Here is a 16152-nt window from a genome sequence, read left to right as displayed (position 1 = left end):
TGTCTGTGATCCCCGGGGTTTGTGTCTGTGATCTCCGGGGTTTGTGTCTGTGAGCCCCGAGGTTTGTGTCTGTGAGCCCCGGGGTTTGTGTCTGTGAGCCCCGGGGTTTGTGTCTGTGAGTCCCGGGGTTTGTGTCTGTGATCTCCGGGGTTTGTGTCTGTGATCTCCGGGGTTTGTGTCTGTGATCTCCGGGGTCTGTGTCTGTGAGCCCCGGGGTCTGTGTCTGTGAGCCCCGGGGTCTGTGTCTGTGAGCCCCGGGGTTTGTGTCTGTGAGCCCCGGGGTTTGTGTCTGTGAGTCCCGGGGTTTGTGTCTGTGAGCCCCGGGGTTTGTGTCTGTGATCTCCGGGGTTTGTGTCTGTGATCTCCGGGGTTTGTGTCTGTGAGCCCCGGGGTTTGTGTCTGTGAGTCCCGGGGTTTGTGTCTGTGAGCCCCGGGGTTTGTGTCTGTGATCTCATGGGTTTGTGTCTGTGAGTCCCGGGGTTTGTGTCTGAGAGTCCCGGGGTTTGTGTCTGAGAGTCCCGGGGTTTGTGTCTGTGAGTCCCGGGGTTTGTGTCTGTGAGCCCCGGGGTTTGTGACTGTGAGTCCCGGGGTTTGTGTCTGTGAGTCCCGGGGTTTGTGTCTGTGATCTCCGGGGTTTGTGTCTGTGATCTCCGGGGTTTGTGTCTGCGAGCCCCGGGGTTTGTGTCTGTGATCTCCTGGGTTTGTGCCCGTGAGGTCCACGTTATTTTGCTCTGTTGTGTGATGAACTGCGGGTGAAGCTGCGGGTCCGTTTCGGCTGCTCTGGCTTCGTGTCTGCGGATTCACTATCATTCGGAATGCTGTTGCTTGTTTCATTGTTTGCATGGTTTGTGTTTTTTTTTAATCTGTCCCTGTTCATTTGTCTTTTTTAATGGGTTATTTTGAGTTTCTGGTTCTGTAGCTTTCTGTAAAGAGACAAATCTCAAGGTTGTGTAAACTATACATATTTAGACAATAAATGTAGTTTGAACTTTTGAAAGCTTTTTCATTTGGCTGTTTTCTTGGGTATGGTTGAATGACAATTAAACTTGAACTTATGCTTAAAGTTAACTTTAACAGCTCTCATTCAACAGTCACATCACTGAATACAAGAAATAGAGGCATCTGTAAATTTAGTTTCAAGGGAATATTATTGACCAGGCAGAATTTGACACGATAAAATCAACGTAGACTTCAAGCAACAAAGTCTAAGTTTTTCAGAACATTTTATAGCAGAACTAGATTGCAGTATGTCCATTGAAAATTATGAAGTCACCTTGGTTCAAGATAAAATCATCAGAGGTCAGTTCACAATCAGCATGTATACACCCGCGTTTGTCATAATTAATTTTATACACTATGGAAAAACAGAATTTTACCATGAATGTTCATTAACATTTTAAAGCATTCCACATATTTTGGGTCTGCTTTGCTACTGTTGTGTTGTAACTATAATTCAGGAAATTCCCAGCCCACACTCCAATGCCGGCAAGACCGAACACCTTCACCAGAGATGCCTTTGCTGCGATACTTTGTGGGTTATCGTACCACACTTCATGGGACTTTCCTTGGGACTAACAAAGATAAAAATCAAACTGAGTTTAATGGTTCAATTTAATGTCTGAGAATGTATGCAGTATACAACCTGGAATCCTTACTCGTCACAGACATCCACGAAACAGAGAAGAAAAAACAATGAATTCAGAAAAACAGTTAATTTTTCCTTTTTGAATTAATATTTCTATTTCATTAGGTTTTGGCATTAACATTGTTTGACCCAGTTTATCTCTTAAATAGGCCTTTAATTGAAAATAACAGAAAAGTGTGTTATTTGATATTTTATATTTATTCTTTAATTGATCAAACGACATCGATATACCTCCTTCAAAACAGTCACCTATATATCTGATCCCTTTTTGATACCAGTTATATAAAAGTTGATTATCCATTGTAAAAGGGATGTCTATTTTGAATTAAGGTTCTCTTTGCTAATGAAAATTTCTTTATCTCATCATCCACATTTACCTTATTCAATAAATCGATCAAATGTTTTAATATAAGAGATTCTTTCTTTTCCCGTATCCATTTGGATTCCCATTTATATATAAAATCTTCTGGTATATTTTCTCCGATCTTATCTAACTCAATTCTAATCCATGCTGGTTTTTCTTCATCAAAATAACTACAATAAATCTAAGTTGATTTGCTTTATAATAGTTCTTAAAATTTGGGAGTTGTAACCCTTCTAAATCAAATTAACATGTCAATTTTTCCAACAATATTCTTGACATCTTACCTTTCCAAAGAAACTTCCTCACACATTTATTCAACTCTTGAAAAAACTTCTGGGGCAGTTGTATTGGTAATGTTTGGAATAAATATTGTAATCTGGGAAATATATTCATTTTTACAGCATTAAATCTACCTACTAATGTTATTGGTAACATCATCCATTTATCAAGATCTTCTTGTATTTTTTTCAATAATGGCAATTAATATAATTTATATAAATTCTTTATATCATTATTGACTCATACCTAAATATTTTATGCCATTAAAAAATTTACGTCTTGTATGTATAATTTGATTCAAAAACAGACAATTAAACCAGGAATTCATAAGTCAAGACAAAAATGGGAAACTGATTTGAATATTAAAATTGATGAAAAAAATTAGTCAAGACTATGTCTTGATAGTATGACAAATACAATAAATGTCCGACTTAGATTAGTACAATACAATTTTTTACATCAATTATATATTACACCACAAAAAATAAATAGATTAAACCCAAATTTATCTCACCAATGTTTCCGATGTAATCAATAAATCAGTACTTTTTTACACTCTACTTGGTCTTGTTTTAAAATTCAACCTTTTTAGATAAATCTAAGACTTTTACTGGAACAAGTTATTTGAATACAACTTCCACATAGCCCAACATTAGTTTTTATTAGGCGATATTGAAGGGATAGTACCGAAATCTAAATTGAATAAATATCAGAAAAAATTTATAAAAATTGCATTGGCAGTAGCCAAAAAAGCTATTGCAGTTACTTGGAAATCAGATTCATATTTAACTATGGACCATTGGAATAATGAAATATATAGCTGCATTACACTTGAAAAATTACTTATAATTTAAGAAATGAATATGATATATTTTTGAAAATTTGGCATCCCTATCTACAAAAGATAGGATTAAATATATAGGTCCTTTGAAGATAATTATTAGCTATTCAGGGAAAAAAATAAAGATATATGCTAAAGTTATTTTGAAACTCCATGGTGCATGTGGGGATCCTTCAATATCCAGGCAATTAATTCTTTCTTTCTTTCTTTCCTTCTTTCCTTCCTTCCTTCCTCCCTTCCTTCCCTTCTTTCTTTCTTTCTTTCTTTCTTTCTTTCTTTCTTTCTTTCTTTCTTTCTTTCTTTCTTTCTTTCTTTCTTTCTTTCTTTCTTTCTTTCTTTCTTTCTTTCTTTCTTTCTTTCTTTCTTTCTTTCTTTCCTTCTTTCCTTCTTTCCCTCTTTCCCTCTTTCCCTCTTTCCCTCTTTCCCTCCTTCCCTCCTTCCCTCCTTCCCTCCTTCCCTCCTTCCCTCCTTCCCTCCTTCCCTCCTTCCCTCCTTCCCTCCTTCCCTCCTTCCCTCCTTCCCTCCTTCCCTCCTTCCCTCCTTCCCTCCCTCCTTCCCTCCTTCCTTCCCTCCTTCCTTCCCTCCTTCCTTCCCTCCTTCCTTCCCTCCTTCCTTCCCTCCTTCCTTCCCTCCTTCCTTCCTTCCTTCCTTCCTTCCTTCCTTTCTTCCTTCCTCCCTCCCTCCCTTCCTTCCCTCCTTCCTTCCTTCCCTCCTTCCTTCCTTCCCTCCTTCCTTCCTTCCCTCCTTCCTTCCTTCCCTCCTTCCTTCCTTCCCTCCTTCCTTCCCTTTCTTCCCTTCCTTTCTTTCCCTCCTGTGGATAGGGTGGTGAAGAAGGCTTTTGGAACGCTGGCCTTTATAAATCAAAGCATTGAGTACAGAAGTTGGGATGTAATGCTAAAGTTGTACAAGGCATTGGTAAGGCCAAATTTGGAATATTGTGTGCAGTTCTGGTCACCGAATTATAGGAAAGATATTAATAAATTAGAGAGAGTGCAGAGACGATTTACTAGGATGTTACCTGGGTTTCAGTACTTAAGTTACAGAGAAAGTTTGAACAAGTTAGGTCTCTATTCATTGGAGCGTAGAAGGTTGAGGGGGGGATTTGATCGAGGTATTTAAAATTTTGAGAGGGATAGATAGAGTTGACGTGAATAGGCTGTTTCCATTGAGAGTAGGGGAGATTCAAATGAGTGGACATGATTTGAGAGTTAGGGGGCAGAAGTTTAAGGGAAACACGAGGGGGTATTTCTTTACTCAGAGAGTGATAGCTGTGTGGAATGAGTTTCCTGTAGAAGTAGTAGAGGCCAGTTCAGTTGTGTCATTTAAGGTAAAATTGGATAGGTATATGGACAGGAAAGGAGTGGAGGGTTATGGGCTGAGTGTGGGTAGGTGGGACTAGGTGAGGTTAAGAGTTCGGCACGGACTAGGAGGGCGGAGATGGCCTGTTTCCGTGCTGTGATTGTTATATGGTTATATAGACAGGGATGTTAAGGGGGGGGGGAAGGGTTAAGGGGGAGGGGAGGGCTAATATTAAATATTATTTTTCATTACTTTATTATTCTATTCATTGTATGTAATTCTCTTAAAAATTTAATAAAACTATATATTAAAAAAAACATTAGTTGTCATATCCAACAATGACAGGAAACCTGTGTGGGAGAGTTTTAAAGTGGAAAAGCCATTCCACTGGGCAGTTCCACTCCCTTGGCCTTAGAAGTCCAGGTCCAGTGATATGAGTCGTCGAGTATGAGTAAGAAAAACCATTACACACATTATAAACACAAGAAATTCTGCAAATTCTGGAAGGCCAGAGCAACACACAGAAAATTCACCCTGCAATTTGAGAATGAGAAGCTAAAGTCAGATGTATCATTATATAGTCATATGTATCATAGATGTATCAGTGGAGTAAAGGGAATTATAGTGTCATGAGAGAGGAGCTGGCCAAAAATGATTGGAAAAGAATACTGGCAGGGATGATGGCAGAGCAGCAATGGCTGGAATTTCTGAGTAAGGCACAGAATGTATATATCACAAAGAGGAAGAAGTATTCTAAAGGTAGGATGACACAACTGAAAGGCTCTGAAAGAGGTGGCTGAAGAAATTGAGGGGACTTTGGAAATTATCTTTCAAGAACCAATTGATTCTGGTATGGTTCTGATGGAATAGAAATTTGCAAATGTCACTCCACTCTTCAAGAAAGGGAGAGGCAGAAGAAAGGATGTTACAATATAGGCCAGCTAGTCTGATCTCAGTGATTGGAAAGACGTTGGAATCGATTGTTAAGGATGTGGTTTCAGTGTACTTTGAGGTACATGATAAAATAGGCTATAGTCAGCATGGTTTCCTCAAGGGAAAATCTTTTAACTATATAACAATTGCAGCACAGAAACAGGTCATCTTGGCCCTTCTAGTCCGTGCCAAACTATATAAATTTTCTATAAATCTCTTGGATTTTGAAGAAACAACAAGCAGGTTGGACAAAAGAGAATTTGTGGATACTTGGATTTTCAGAAGGCCTTTGACAAGGCACCACGCGTGAGGCTGCTTAACAGCACCATGGGGGAAGCCCATGGTATTACAGGAAAGATATTAGCATGGATAATGAAGTGGCTGATTGGCAGGAAACAAAGAGTGGGAATAAAGGGAGCTTTTCTGGTTGGCTGGTGGTGAATAGAGTAGTTGACTAAGGTCTGTGTTGGGATTGATTCTTTTTATGTGATATGTCAATGATTTGGATGATGGAATTAATGGCTTTGTGGCAAAATTTGTGGATGATACGAAGGTAGGTGGAGGTGCAGGTAGTTTTGAGGAAGGTGAGAGACTACAGAAGGGCTTGGACATATTAGGAGAATGGGCAAAGAAGTGGCAGATGGAATACAGTGTTGAGAAGTGAATGGTCATGCACTTTGGTACAAGAAGTAGAAACACATACTATTTCCTAAATGGAGAGAAAATTCATAAAACCTGAGGTGCAAAGGGACCTGGGAGCCCTCGTGCATGATTCCCTTAAGGTTAATTTGCAGGTTAAGTCTGTGACAAGGAAATCAAATGTGATGTTAGCATTCATTTGCAGAAGACTAGAATATGAAAGCAAGGATGTAATGTTGAGGCTTTATAAAGCACTGTTGACGACTCACTTGGAGTATTGTGAGCAGTTTTATGCCCCTTGCCTAAGAAATGATGTGCAGACATTGAAGAGGGTTCCAGGATTGAAAGGCTTTTCATTTGAAGAGCATTTGATGGCTCTGGGCCTGTATTCACTGGAATTCAGGAGAATGAGGCATGACCTCATTGAAACCTATCGAATATTGAAAGGGCTGGATAGAGCGCATGTGGAGAGGATGTTTCTTATGCTGGGGGACTCGAAGACCAGAGGACACAGCCTCAGAATATGGGAGTGTCCTTTTAAAATGGAGATGAGGAATTTCTTTAGCCAGAGAGCAGTGAATCAGTGGAATTCATTGTCACAGGTGGCTGTGGAGGCCAAGTCATTTTGTATATTGAGGGCCGAGGCTGATAGATTCTTGATTAGTCAGGGCATGAAGGGATATGGGGAGAAGGCAGGTTGACTGGCTATGAGAGAAAATGGATTAGCCATTTGAAATAGCCATGATGAAATAGCAGAGTAGATTTGATGGGCCAAATGGCCTATTTCTGGTCCTATACTTTACGAAATTATGTGGGGTGCAGAAACAGAGAGCCGCTTGGAGAGAGGGCAGGATAGCTGGGGGCGGATCTTGCAAACTGGGCCTGGACCCAGGGGGTGGGGGGTGGGGAGTGGGGGTGCAAGCTAACGCAGATGTGAAAGAGAGGCAACAGTGTGGTCGTGATAGTGAGACACAGATACACAGAAAGCGGGAGGGTAGTGGGCCACGAGGAGATCATGTGAACCACGAGAGCAACAGCTGCTTCCTGGGCCCCAGGGAAGATGTCACTAGGAGAGTGGGGCAATAGAAACAAGAACGGGAGGAGGAAGTGGGGAGCGGAAGGTGTGAAGTGGTGCAGGGAGAAGCAGAGAGACTGAAGGGTGGTCTGGGGTGGATCTGTCAAACTGTGTGGGGACCGGGACGGGGAAGGAGGGGACTCAGCAGCATCCACACTCCTCGAGACGATGGTGTGACACTCTTTTGGATGGTTCTTGGGGTTGTAGACCTGGGGCAATTTGCACTTTCTAGAGTGGCTGTATAGCCCCTCTCTAGAGTGACAGTCTCTTTTCACAGCGGCTGCTGGTGACGGAGGAAGGTGCGCTGGGCGATGCAGCCCTGGCTTTTCCACTGGCTCTCTTGTTGATGAGCACGTTGATCCCTGCTATCTCAGCACGTTGTACTCCGCTCTTGACCGTGGCCCTCCATGCTGTCTGATCTTCAGCTATTTCCTCCCAGGTGTTGAGGTCAATGCTTGCCAGCTTCATGGCGTGCTTGCAGATATCCCTGTGGCGGAGGCATGGTCTTCCTCATGGGTGTTAACCCTCATTCAGCTCACCATGCAGCACATCCGTGGGGAAGTGTCCCTGGTCCATCAGTTTGACGTTGACAACCATCTGAGGCATCCATGGCTGAGTCTATTGATGCTGGAGGTGTCAGTCTGCTGGTGATTCTGTCCTGCCAGCAGATGGGCAAGATGAGCCTGAGGCAGTGTAGTTGAAACGAGTTTAGCCTCTTCTCTTGACTGATGTATGGTGTCCAAGCCTCACTGGCATAGAGGAGTGTGCTGAGTACACATGCCTGTTACCCATGCAGCTTGGTCTTTGTCAGCTGTCTCTTGTTCCACACTCCCTCATTCACCCTGACCATGACTGTTCGCCTCTGCTTCGTGGCACAGCGAGCTGGTGATGGTCGAGCCAAGACAGGCGAAGGAGTCAACTACATCAAGAGAACAACCATCAGTGGTGACGTCTGGGGGAGATTCTGCACGCTGGGCCATGACGTTTGTTTTCTTCAGACCGATGGTTAACCCAAACTCCTTGCAGGCATGGGCAAAGCGGTTAATTGGTTGTTGGAGTCTGCCTTCAGTGTGACTGCATCATCTGCAAGCAGCCTCTCGCGGATGAGGGCTGTCCCAACTTTGGTCTTGGAGTGCAAGCGAACGATGCTGAACAGCTCCCGTGCACAGGTAGATGCCTTCAGTGTGGTCTGTGAAAGCATAGTGAAGGAGCATGGAGAAGACGATTCCAAAGAGGGTCGGTGCCAGGACACAGCCTGGTTTCACTCCGCTGCTCACTGGAAAGGCATCAGAAGTTGGTCTATTGAAGTGCTGTGTGTGTCCTTGTGGAAGGGTGATGTGATGCTGTGCAGTCTGGGGGGAGGGGGCAGCCAATCTTTAGCAGGAGTTTGAGGAGCCTGCTTCTGCTGATGAAGTTGACTGCCTTGGTCAGATCACTGAAGCCTGTGCACACTGGCTTCTTCTGCTTGACACTTCACCTGCAGTTGGTTCAATGAGAAGATCATGTCCACTGTTCTGGATCCACACTGGGATTCTGGGCAGACTCCGGATGCAAGGCTCTGGAGTCATTCCAAGACGATGCGGGTGAACACCTTCCCCACAATACAAAAGAGAGAGAAGCCACGGTAGTTGTTACAGTCACTATGGTCAACCTTGTTTTTGTACAGTGTGACAATGTTGGCATCTCGCATATCTTGAGGGATGTGGCCTTTCTCCCAGCAAAGACACAGAAGCTCGTGCAGATGATGCTGCAGTGTAGGCTTCCCACTCTTCAAGACTTCTGGGGGATTTCCATCTTTCCCTGGGGCTTTCCCATGGGCGAGAAGGTCGATGGCTTTGCTGACCTCCTCCATCGATGGCAACGCATCAAGTGCCCTCGGGGCAGAATTGGTCCCCACGTAGCGGGTTTCATACAGCTGCAGGTAGTGCTCTACCTGATGTTCAAGCTGCTTGATCTGGTCCATGATGACTACCCCATTTTTCCACTTCAGTGGGGCTGTCCTGGTGGCTGGAGGGCCTGTTGCTGACTTGATGCTGTCAAACATCTTTCATTCCCACAGTTGGCAGCTGATAGGAATTTGCTGCACAGGTTCAGCCAGTAACTGCTTGCTCAATGTCCGACCGTTTGCTGTGCCTTGTTTCTCGAGGCTCTGATGACACTGCAAGTGCTGGTGTGGCACTGCAAGTGCTTGCTTGTCAGCCAGCAGGGCTTTTCTCTTGGCCTCTGTCGCTTGCTCCATTGCTTCCCAGTGTGCGTCATGCCCGTCTGCGTTCTTGTGCTCCTCTTTTACCAAATGCTGTTATAGCTGAGCTGAAGATGGCACCACAAAGTTGTGACCGCTTGGAGTCAGTAGAGGTACTGTCACCTGGACTGCTTTTCATTGCAGTCTGCGAACTGCTGTTCTTTGTCAGAGTTCACTGTACAGCAGGTGTCGATGCGAGATCAGCCCTTGGTCTTGCAATGATGGAGTCTCTTTGGTGTTAGCCCCACTCTGCTGACAACAGTCTGAACTGTGAGTGCAAAGGACACCGTTCAGATCCCTGCACCTGGTGATGATAGGGTTGAGCAGATGCCAGTGGTGGGACCGTGGATGTCTCCAGGAGACCTTGTGCCATTCCTTTCCCTGAAAATATGTTGTTGGTGATGCACATTCATGATGGCAGCACAGTTCTAGGAGTCTCTGCCTGTCTTTGTTCATCTTGCCAAGGCAAGAAGCCCATCTTCATGGTCAGCTCCGACTCCAGCATTGAAGTCTCCCAGCAGGTACAATCCTTCAGTGCTTGGGATTCAAGATATTGCCTCATCCAGAGCCTTGGAGAACTGGTCTTTGGCCTCTGGTGAAGTGTTGGGTGTGGGTGATCAGGAGATTTTCAGGTCCAGAAAGTGATGAAAAGCAGAAAGCAAGGATTCTTCTGTTCTACCTGTTGGTGGTTCCATGATGGCGATGATGGAGTTCTTCACTGCAAAACCAACCCCATTCTGCCTTGGGTCCTCATGCAGGAGACCCTGCCAAATGAAGGTGTAATTGGACTCTCTGATGGAACCGTTATCTGTCAGGCAGGTTTCCTGGAGGTAGGCAAGGTCGATGAGCCGTTGAGTGAGCTCCCTGTCAATGGCTGCTGTTTTGTGGGCACTGTTGATCTGTTGGAGATTGTCAGTCAGTCCAGGACACAGGGCCTGGATGTTCCAGCTTGTGTGGGGAATAGCTGGCTTCTTCCTAGTTTTAATCCTTCCACCTGGTGCGGAGTCCCAGCTTGCTCGTCGAGTTGAACTCTGACCCCCATGCCCCCAGTGAGGCAGGCAAGCACCTTACTGGCTGTGGGCTGCCCAACTTGAGGCAGGCAAGATGCGATAATCTCTCCACCACCAGAAGTGGCCCCTGGTGCTCGTTTCCTGCACCAATCAGTTGAGCTTCTAACCGGTAGCTGCCCCTTCCCGTGTTGTGCCAATATCTTGCGACATCAAGGGAGTGCCCTCTCCATAGTGCCACGGGCCTGGGCGAGGATAAGTCTTGGGCCACCCTGATCTCAAGACCCCCCCTCAGTGTTGCTGGCAGAGTCCAGTGGAAAGGGAAGAGCCAATACATTTGGTGCCAGCCCAGATGCAGGAATTGCTGGATGGCGACATAGTAAACCTTAGGACTCCCTTACCCTTTGCCTTTCCCAAGGCACACACAAAGCAGTGCGACTTTTTACCCATAACTCTGATGGTGCCACTGGTGATAATTCCGTTGCCTGTTCCTCCATAACCTCTGGAGATGATGAGCAGTCTCATTGGGATTTGGGTCAGAAATCATCAATTGCTGGAGCGATGATGCAGTCGGAGGTGAAGCCGCTGTGCACCGGCACCAATCGCCAGCCGAGAGCCTAGTCCCTGCGAGGTCTCCACACCCTCCCGCCAGCCAGTCAGAGCCGTCTTTGGGGGGATTAAAACCGACGTTAAAAGGAGAGGACAATGGGGCAGAAGAGGACCTGGAAGGGGGCACGCTGCACAGACTGTGTAGGGTGAACCGGGAGTGAAAGCGAGGACTTCCCGGGGAAGGCCAGAATGGCTCAGAGAGAGCGGGATGATTGGATGTGGATGCTGGAATGTGAAGATCCACAAGGTAGGGAGTTGGTGCATGATGTCGGGAGAAGAGGGAGGCAGCAGAAAGTGAAGGATGTCCTAATACGGAGACACAAGAGACTTGCAGATGTTGGGATCTGGAACATCTGGATCAGATGGAAAAGGGGCCCATTACTTGTGTTGTCTCATTGAACATGTGGGCATGCTACGTTGGTGAGCAAACCCCAGCACATCCCTGTTACTAATGATGATGCAATTCACTGTATGAGGTACACCTGTACACCTGCTCATCAATGCAAATGTCTAATCAGCCAATCATGCAGCAGCAACTCAAAGCAAAAAAGCATGCAGGCATGGTCAAGAGGTTCAGCTGTTCCAACCAAACATCAGGATGTGGAAGAAATGTGATCTAAGTGACTTTGACCGTGGAATGACTGTTGGTGTCAGATGGGGTGGTTTGAGTATCTCAGAAACTGCTGATCTCCTGGGATTTTCATGCACAACCATCTCTGGAATTTACACAGCCAAGTACCAAAAGTAAAAACAAAGCAACCCAGTGAAAATACCTCATTAATGAGAGCAGTTAGAGGAGAACGGCCAGACTGGTTCAAGCTGACTGGAAGGCGACAGTAATTCAAATAACCACACGTTACAACGGTGGTGTGCAGAGGAGCATCTCTGAATGCACAACATGTCAGATCTTGAAGTGGATCGGCTACAGCAGCAGAAGATCATGAATATACACTCAGAGGCTATTTTTTTTAGGTATAGGAGGTAGATAATAAAGTGGCTACAGCATGATTTGTTTCATGTGCATGTGACAAATAAACCTGCATCTAAATGAACACACAAAGCACTGGAAGAACCCAGGAGGCCTGACTGCATCTGTGGAAGGAAATGGACAGCAGGATTTTTTGTCAAGACCCTTTATCTGCACGGAAAGAGGGGAGATAGTCTTTATAAAGAGATTAGGGAGTGGAGCAAGAGCTGGCAGGTGATGGGCAGATCACAGTGAGGAAGGGAATGATGGGCAGACAACATTGGGGGAGAAAGAGAGAGGGACATATGCTGACAGGTGGAAGGCCTCCACTATGCTTTGACAAATGGACTTACCATGTATGTAAAGGATGGGACTTGCAAACCATTTCCCCAAAACTTCTGAGATAGTGCTCTGGGCAGGAGTGTCATGACAGTCTTGTATGGGATTGTGTCTCCATCCTTGGCGTTGCAAGTTTTTCTGTCGTACTTATTGATCAACTCACATCCACCCTCCTGAGAATTATACAGTTTGAAAATTAGTTGATGGATGGGGTTCCCCCATCATTGAGTACATCTATAAGGAATGCTGCCAAAGGAAGAACAGCATCCATCATCAAAGACCCCCACCATTCAGCCCATATTGTAATGGCGTGTGCTGAGAGGTGACTAAGGAACACAGACTCCCACGTTGAGACAAACGAAAGTTTCTTCATCGGAACTCCAGCTGAACTTCAGTGGTTTGACCGAGTGACACCATGAGGTGAATCACACAGGGACCCCATGTTAAGTCCTAATCAAGAGTTCACTTTAAATAATCTCAAAAGTCTGAAAAACCCATGGCAGTCAAAATAAACTTCACATGATCAAACAGAAGGCACAAGGGCTGAACGACTCAATAAGATGACAACTTACAAATACAAGTGCAAGGCTGTTGGGGTTCATGACGCATATTCTCTGCTCGCTATGATCATCGGGCTGCAGATACAGGAACCTTAGGTCCCACACCACCAGGTTCAGGGACAGTTGTTGCCTAACAGCTGTCTGGCTCCTGAACCAGCACAGATAATCTCACTCACCTCAACACTGAACTGATTCCATAACCTACAACTCATTTTCAAGAACTCAACAACTCATGTTCTTGACAGTATTTATATATATTTTTTTTCCTTTTTCAATTTGCACAATTTATGGTCCTTTGTACCTTGATTGTTAGTTCATCTTTGTGTGTGTAATTTTTCATTAATTCAATCGTGTTTCTTTGAATTTACTGTGAATGTCTGCAAGAAAATGAATCTCAGGGTTGTAAACGGTGACATAAATGTACATTGATAATAAATTTTATTTGAAATTTGAGTAACCTACAGACTCATTTTCAAGGACTCTATAATTCATATTCACAGTATTATTTATTTAGTTATTTTCACAATTCCATTCTGTATTTATTGTTACAATTTGCAACGGTGTTGTAACTTGAAACACTAACAATGTAACTCTGCAGAAGCACTAAAATCTTCCAGCAAATAGGGTGTGGTATGTTTATTATTTAGAAAATTTATGGATTATAGTAATTAACACATAATTAATTACAAGTTATTTTTCTATTGTATTAACTGTTGTCTCATTTTACTATGTACTGTATCAGCAGTTACGGTCGAAATGACAATAAAAGTGACTTGACTTGAGATGCCAAAACTTTATTAGCATAATTTCAAAATTATGTTAACATTATATAAAAGAAACTTCCAGCTGCAAGTTAACAAAGTGTACATGCATGGAAGCATTTCGTTTACTGTGTGGCTGCACACCTACACAGCTCAGAGGGACCAGTCTCTGAAGCAACAAGTGTTTATTACCCCCCACCCATAGATGCCTCCTGACCTGCTAATATTTTCTCCTTACCTCATGTAGTTTCTTGCAGGTGTAATCAACACCAAACCATGGAACACCAAGTACGAGCTTGCTGGGAGAGATACCCAGGTTGATATATTCAGTGATACCTAAGTAAGCAGAGTGAATCTGTGATTAACATGGAAACCGGGCTGGTAGATATTGAACTGGAAGTTGTTATTAGATATAAGACCATGAAATATAGGTGCAGAATTAGTTCATTTGGCCCATCGAGTCTGCTCTGCCATTTCATTGTGGCTCATTCATTTCCCTTTTGGCCCTAATCTCTTGCCTTCTCCCGGTATCCCCTTATACCTGACTAATCAAGAGTCTATCAACTTCTGCCTTAAATACACCCAATGACATGGTTTCCACAACTGCCTGTGGCAACAGATCTGCAGATTCACCACTCTCTGGCTAAAGAAATTCCTCCTCATCTCTGTTCTAAATGGACATCTCTCTATTCAGAGGCGGAGTGCTCTGGTTCTTGACTCCCCCTCCAGAGGAAACATCTTCTCCACATCCACTCTATTTGGGTCTTTCAACATCAGATAAGTTTCAATGAGATTTCCCTCCCCCCCACCCCCACCATTCTTCTGAATTTCAGTGAGTAGAGCCCCAGAATCATCAAATGACTACAGGGAGTTAGGAAGAAAGTTGAGAAGCAGGACCACAAAGGTAGTCATCTCGGGATTACTGCCTGTGCCACATGACAGTGAGTACAGGAATCGAGTGAGGTGGAGGATAAATGCGTGGCTGAGGGATTGGAGCAGGGATTCAGATTTCTGGATCATTGGGACCTCTTTTGGGGCTGGTGTGACCTGTACAAAAAGGATTAGTTGCACTTTAATCTGAGGGGACCAATATCCTGGCATGGAAGCTTGCTAGGGCTATTGGGGAGAGTTTAAACTAGAATTGCTGGGGTCTGAGAACTGAACTGAAGAGATGGAGGAAGGGGCAGTTGGCTCACAAATAGAGAAAACTTGGAGACAGTGCGAGAGGGAGGGCAGGCAGGTGATAGAGAAGGGACATGCTCAGACTGATGGTTTGAAATGTGTCTATTTTAATGCAAGAAGCATCATGAACAAAGCAGATGAGTTTAGAGCCTGAATCAGTACTTGGAGCTATGATGTTGTGGCCATTACAGAGACTTGGATGGCTCAGGGGCAGGAATGGTTACTTCGAGTGCCAGGCTTTAGATGTTTCAGAAAGGACAGGGATGGAGACAAATGAGTTGAAGTCATGGCACTGCTGATCAGAGATAGTGTCACAGCTGCAGAAAAGGAGGGAGTCATGGAGGGATTGTCTACAGAGTCTCTGTGGGTGGAAGTTAGAAACATGAAGGGGTCAATAAATCTACTGGGTGTATTTTATAGACCACCCATTAGTAACAGGGACATTGAGGAGCAGATAGGGAGACAGATTCTTGAAAGATGTAATGATAACAGGGTTGTCGTGGAGGGAGATTTTAATTTCCCAAATATTGATTGCATTTCCCTAGAGTGGGGGGGTTTAGATGGGGTGGAGTTTGTTAGGTGTTTTCAAGAAGGTTTCCTCACACAATATGTAGATAAGCCTGCAAGGGGAGAGGCTGAACTTGATCTGCTATTGGGAAATGAACCTGGTCAGGTGTCAGGTCTCTCAGTGGGAGAGCATTTTGGAGATAGTGATCACAATTCTATATTCTTTACCATAGCATTGCAGAGAGATAGGAACAGACAAGTTAAGAAAGCATTTAATTGGAGTAAGGGGAAATATGAAGCTATTAGGCAGGAACTTGGAAGCATAAATTGGGAGCAGATGTTCTCAGGGAAATGTACGGCAGAAATGTGGCAAAAGTTCGGGGGATATTTGCGTGGGGTTCTGCATAGGAATGTTCCAATGAGACAGGGAAAGGATGGTGGGGTACAGGAACCATGGTATACAAAGGCTATTGAAAATCTCGTCAAGAAGAAAAGAAAAGCTTACAAAAAGTTTGAAAGGTAATGATAGAGATCTAGAAGATTATAAGGCTAATAGGAAGGAGTTTAAGAATGAAATTAGGAGAGCCAGAAGGAGCCACGAGAAGGCCTTGGTGAGCTGGATTAAAGAAAACTCCCCAAGGCGTTCTACAAGTATGTGAAGAGCAAGAGGAAACGACATGAGAGAATAGGACCAATCAAGTGTAACAGTGGAAAAGTGTGTATGGAACCAGAGGAGATAGCAGAGGTAGTTAATGAATACTTTGCTTCAGTATTCACTATGGAAAAGGATCTTGGCGATTGTCAGGATGACTTAGAGTGGACTGAAAAGCTTGAGTGTATAGTCACTAAGAAAGGATGTGCTGGAGCTTTTGGAAAACATCAAGTTGGATAAGTCTCTGGTAC

At 44.3% G+C, this 16152-nt stretch overlaps 1 protein-coding gene across 1 annotated transcript in view; it reads right to left on the bottom strand.

Moving 5' to 3' along the window:
* Window positions 1–1150: 1150 nt before the first annotated feature.
* Window positions 1151–16152, bottom strand: part of LOC132401524 (di-N-acetylchitobiase-like) — a 34641-nt gene continuing 19639 nt past the window's right edge. Inside the window, exons 5-7 of the mRNA XM_059983547.1 lie at window positions 13799–13896; window positions 12254–12412; window positions 1151–1571 (exon numbers count right to left, since the gene is read on the bottom strand). Of these exons, the coding sequence (XP_059839530.1) occupies window positions 1389–1571; window positions 12254–12412; window positions 13799–13896 (440 nt within the window). The 3' untranslated portion in view covers window positions 1151–1388. The remainder of the gene's footprint in view (window positions 1572–12253; window positions 12413–13798; window positions 13897–16152) is intronic.

This window comes from Hypanus sabinus, chromosome 11, assembly GCF_030144855.1.
Source record: "Hypanus sabinus isolate sHypSab1 chromosome 11, sHypSab1.hap1, whole genome shotgun sequence".
NCBI classification, from domain to species: Eukaryota; Metazoa; Chordata; class Chondrichthyes; order Myliobatiformes; family Dasyatidae; genus Hypanus; species Hypanus sabinus.
The sequence above is the reverse complement of the archived record's forward strand: the minus strand, read 5'-3'. Positions and strand labels throughout refer to the sequence as shown.